We start from the raw sequence: 5071 nt of genomic DNA, 5'->3' as shown, positions 1-5071 counted from the left end.
TTCTCGGTTGTCATGGAATGCAGAAAATGCCACACCTCATTTTCCGTCTTGTCCTGATGGCTCCGTTTGTTTCCCTACATTCTCCCTCCATCAGGGGACGAAAATGCAGCTCTGCGCACTAGACTGACTAAACCTGCCTAACCGCTTCTCTCTTTGATGCTGCCCATGTCGTGTTTCTAACTTTTTATACTTTATACTCCAGTTTTCTTGAACAGTTTGTTGATGTACAGCTGATGGATTACAAAGCAGTTATAGTCAATGTTTTATATATTTTTAATTCTGTTATCAGACATGGACGAGGCAGCTAAATGGGTAAAAACTACATGCAACGTATTTGCATATTTGATTATCTGAGTGATCGCCCTAATGCTGCTGCAAATGGGCTTTTTAGTAGCTTTATAAATACATTTGCAGAAGTTTAGTCTAGTCCCGTCTAGTTTTGTAGGTGCACTTATGTCTGTTCTTAGAGCAGAAGAAGCAGCAAAATATTAGGACAGAAAAAGAAAATAAGGTGATCAGGTGGATGAGGTTCCAACGATTTCGTGTTTAACTGTTCCTGATAAACGTAGCTCCAGTTTAGCATCACCTCAAATGTCCGAAATGGATTATGGGACATTTGGATGAAACGCTTACGTCACATGTAGTAGATGTTTAATTTTATTCTGATTAAATTATCATTAATGGTTAACCTTCAAAATTAGTGAAGCAAACAGAGGATACAAAATTGTGAGGAGCTAAGATATTTTATTGATGTCTAAAAGATGACAGCTTTACAAATATACAAAGATACACATCCAGACTACATGGTTTATAGTTTTATTTACAAATGCTTACAAAAAATGAACCGGATTCTGTTAAACAACAGTCCCTGCTGTTTGATCGCCAATAAACAGGACACTGTCACGATCCGTGTTTCTGTGTGTTTATTTTTGAGTTTTTTCCTGTGTAGTCCTGTTCCTGTGAGTCTCTGTCCTGTCCTCCCCGTTGATTGCTCCCCAGGTGTGTCTCATTCCCCTGATTACCCCGTGTGTATTTAAACCCACCTGTTGTCTGTGTTCGTCGTCGGATCCTTGTCGTTGTCATTGTCTATGTCTAAGTCTAACTGTGTCTTACTTCGTTTGGACGTTTTGTGTTCGCTCCAGTTGAACTGCTAAGTCCTGGTTTGCGTTAGCTCTTGTCTCCAAGTCCTGTTTATCAGTTGCTACCGGTATTTGGCTGTGTGCCTGTCTCTCTGCCGTGCTGCCTGTTTTGGACTGTGAGCTCATCATTAAATTCATCATCATCATCGATACCTGGGTTCTCTGCGTCTCTCCTCACCACCACCTACCAGACACTTCATGACAGACACACCTTTTTATAAATACCTTTTTCTGCTGTGGCAGAATACCTCTGACACAATGCCTCAGCAGAGGCGAAGAGCATGGGAGGGGCTTTCAGAAACAGTTTCTGGCAGAAACAGGACAAAGACAGAAACAGTTTCTGACAAACAGTTTCTGGCAGAGTGCCAGAAGGTATTCTTTATCTTCATCTGTACCTGCTCTGCATCCCCAGAACCAGAACCAAACATGGAGAAGCATTGTGGGTAGTCATTTGGTTCAAAACCTCAAGAAAAAAACATAAGTGTGGCTATTAAATTAACACAAATGAAACAGATTTTGGAATAATTACCAACATCCAAAACCAAAATACTTGTGTCCCTTTAAGCTAAAATATATAGTAAATTCATGTATTTTATTTTTAGCGAATATTTTGTTTTGTAAAATTCAACATTTTTAACCTAATAAATTTGCATGCTATCAAATATTGCTCCCAGTATATTTATCATCAAAACATTCTACCTAACATCTATAAATCACAGAAATTTTAATGACTCGATATTAAATGCATATAATTACCTGGAAAAAAATACCTAGTGTTTTTTTTTTCTTTTTTTAACCAAATATTTGTTTCTCTCTTTTTTTGCATTTGAACAAAACCATAAACAAATACCAAGTGTAATTCTTTATTTTTTTAACTAACCTGTTTGATTACAATAATACTTAATCACATACATTAAAACTGTTCCATAAGTCCGTGCTCTATTCCTGTGAGTTTAAGCAACATTCTTGCCGGCTGTCCCTCACAGTTTGTTGTTTTGATTTCAAGCGCTACACTTACACTTACACTCATGATGCAATATGGTTCAAACAAGCTTGACAAGTATTTCAAGCAGCGGCCAAATCTTCCCAAGCATGCTTTCCGATGCCTGGAAAAAAAAGGCCTCAGGCATGCAGGCGGGCCTGATGCAAATAAATAAATAAAGAAATAGCATAAAATAAAATAAAAATTAATTGTTTTTTTTTCTTGTCCATAATATTTTTTTGCTCCTCAATATGCCAGACCTCCTTACTACAAGGTAGTGATTTAGTATTTCATGTTTTAATACCATTACTGAATTGAGGCAGTTAAATGGGTAAAAAAAAAAAAAAAATCTGCATGCGAACAAATGAACGTTCTCATTTTAGAGCCGTTCTTGTTCTATGTGAGCGGCTCTCCCTTCTGTCCGTCGACGTTCCCGCTGCAGATTCGTCTTAACCATAACACACCAAGGTTACTCATAGCCGGTTCTTAAACCTGGTGAGCAAGTGTAGCCGGGGCATATTGTCTCCCCCGAATGTGTGCTGCTGCGCCCTCTTCCTCTTGCCCATATATGGAAGATGCTGTGACAGAGCGCAGCTGGCTTGTTAGGGAGACAGGTAATCAGCATTTACATTTAAAAGCGGGTAGATCCCTGAGATGATCAGATGCAGGCTGAGGACTTGTGCACAGGAAACGCACTTTAGAGAGTGACGTCAAGAGCAACATTTGCTGGTTTCACTTTAGAGAAGGTTGGCCTGCTACTGTTTCAGTTTTTGATTTGTTTTGATTTCAATTTTTCTTTTGTTTCAGTTATTTTTAGATGTTTATTGTTGATTAAAAATAACTTTTCTTTTATGGGGGTTTGTTTTGAGAAAGGGACTTTCTATTGTAGCCCGCTGACTTGTTTTAAACTGGGACCTATGCTGTCCCTGGGTCCTAGGCTGTTTTATTTATATTGAGGAGACTAGTGGAAGGGGAGTTTCTTTTCTTTTGTATTCACTAGGGATTTTTGTGCGAGTGTGCTTTTGTTGGGGAACACTTAGGTGTATTTAGTTGTATTTTTGTTTTCTTATTATTCCTCTCCCAAACAGTCAAATTTTTTATCTAGTTTTAATTATTTTTCAGCTTTAAGGATCCCAGGGCCAGCATAGACTTCCGCCTTTAGTGTGGTCATTTGGTAGCTATAATAAAATAAATTGACTATTATTGCACATGAAACATTTGTGAATTCAATAAATTGTTTGTAATCTGCAGCAGTGCCTCTGTCCATTTTTACAAACTTATCTGAGTGATCTGGTAAAAAGAGGATCTAAAGCTGTACCCAAGGTCACACAAGTAATTGAAATTCGGTGCGACGGCGGAGGCAAATGGTTTACACAGACTTCCGGTAATGCGCTGTGGAGCCCATTTGAAAATATGTTGGCGTAAACCTGTTCTGCTGTGATTGAAGACAGTGTAAGCTGATTTATTTATCTTTTGGGTGTGTTTTATATAACAACTTCATTTTGAAAGGAGGACATTTCATTTAAAGAGGGACAAGCATTTAAGATTATTTTTCGTCTTGTAATAGGACTTAGAGGAATGATAAGTCTGTAAAAACTCTTGACTCGATCCGTGTACAACCCTACCCTGATAGCGGTTACCCTGCGTGCGTATTGTGCTGTCAAACAAAAATGTGGGAAATCTTGTTTTAATTAATTAACTTTCCGCTTCTTCACCGTACAAATGCTTAGCTCGCAGCTGCTTTGTTTTTTTTTTAAATGCTCTTTACACACGTTGTTTTGAAAGAATAAAGACATAAACAACGAAAACTATAAATCTTTCTTTAAATGTCAATGTCAAATTTATTTATAGCCTCCTGACTACCAGTAGTTCATGTTTGTCCTCTGTAGAGGATGTTTCTAAACTTGAATATCTCCCACCCCCTGCATTCTGCTGAATTAATTTCTTTTGGTATCTGGAGAGGACATTTAGGGCTTTTCAATGATACCACATGTGAAGGGGTGGGACTTGTATACCTTTTTCTAATTCATAAAAATGACGTTCATCAGTAATAACACATTTTATGGGAAGACACAAAGTAAGTGCATAAAACCTTTTATTACCTTACAAAGACTGTGGTATTTTAAAAAAAAATGGTGATTGGACAATATTGTTTTTCCTGGTAGTCAGGAGGATATGGCGCTTTAAAAAACAGGTTTAAATCTGCACCAAAGTGCTGTACAAAAAATTATAATAAAATAAGTTGATGAAAAGAATATCAGAAAAAAAAATAATGAGTAATAAGTAAAAAAAAAAAAGTTTTGAGAAAACTTTAGCTTCAGTTAGAGCTGAAAGACGCAAATCTCCACATAGAATGCAATAAACAGACAGCAGATTCTAATCTATTAGATGGATATTAGTTGAAGCTTCCTGGTCTGAAGAGCGGCCTTCTCTGTCCCAGCATTTCATACCAAGACAGTTCTTCACCTCCTTTGATTTATGAGACCCAAGGCACCATCCAATCAGGATACAGAAAGGAGCAGAAACCAGAATAACGATAAAGAAGACGGGAAGGCTAATACACAAAGGTTCCTTATGCGCAGAGGGTCTTTGGGTCAGTCGCTGTGGAGGAGAGATATGATTAAAACATGAGCAAAGATAAGATAAGCACCAAGTTTTATACTTACAGACGGAGTGGTGAAGGTTTTAATGCTCGGTCGCTCCTGTCGGACCCTCAGTCTCCATGCAGCAGGGTCTCCTCTCTCTTTAGAGTCCTTCTGGACATAGCAGTAATAGTCCCCTTGATCCTCCAGCTGGACCCGCTCCAGGATCAGCGACAGATCCCCCACTGACCGCCAGTTAGGTGGCAAAGACCCTCGGTCTGTGAATCTTTCTCCATATACAACTTTCCCAAAGCTATCCACTTTAATCACAAGCTGCCCGTTAGTTTCCCACTGAACAAACTTCACAT

General features: G+C 38.4%; 1 protein-coding gene across 1 annotated transcript in view; it reads right to left on the bottom strand.

Annotated features, from left to right (window-relative positions):
• Positions 1 to 4497: 4497 nt before the first annotated feature.
• The window catches only part of LOC107835183 (uncharacterized), a 1672-nt gene continuing 1098 nt past the window's right edge, over positions 4498 to 5071 (bottom strand). The window contains exons 2-3 of the mRNA XM_016667490.1: positions 4788 to 5063; positions 4498 to 4722 (exon numbers count right to left, since the gene is read on the bottom strand). Coding sequence (XP_016522976.1) covers positions 4498 to 4722; positions 4788 to 5063 — 501 coding nt within the window. The remainder of the gene's footprint in view (positions 4723 to 4787; positions 5064 to 5071) is intronic.

Source organism: Poecilia formosa, unplaced genomic scaffold, assembly GCF_000485575.1.
Source record: "Poecilia formosa unplaced genomic scaffold, Poecilia_formosa-5.1.2 Scaffold1171, whole genome shotgun sequence".
In the NCBI taxonomy this organism is placed as follows: domain Eukaryota; kingdom Metazoa; phylum Chordata; class Actinopteri; order Cyprinodontiformes; family Poeciliidae; genus Poecilia; species Poecilia formosa.
The sequence above is the reverse complement of the archived record's forward strand: the minus strand, read 5'-3'. Positions and strand labels throughout refer to the sequence as shown.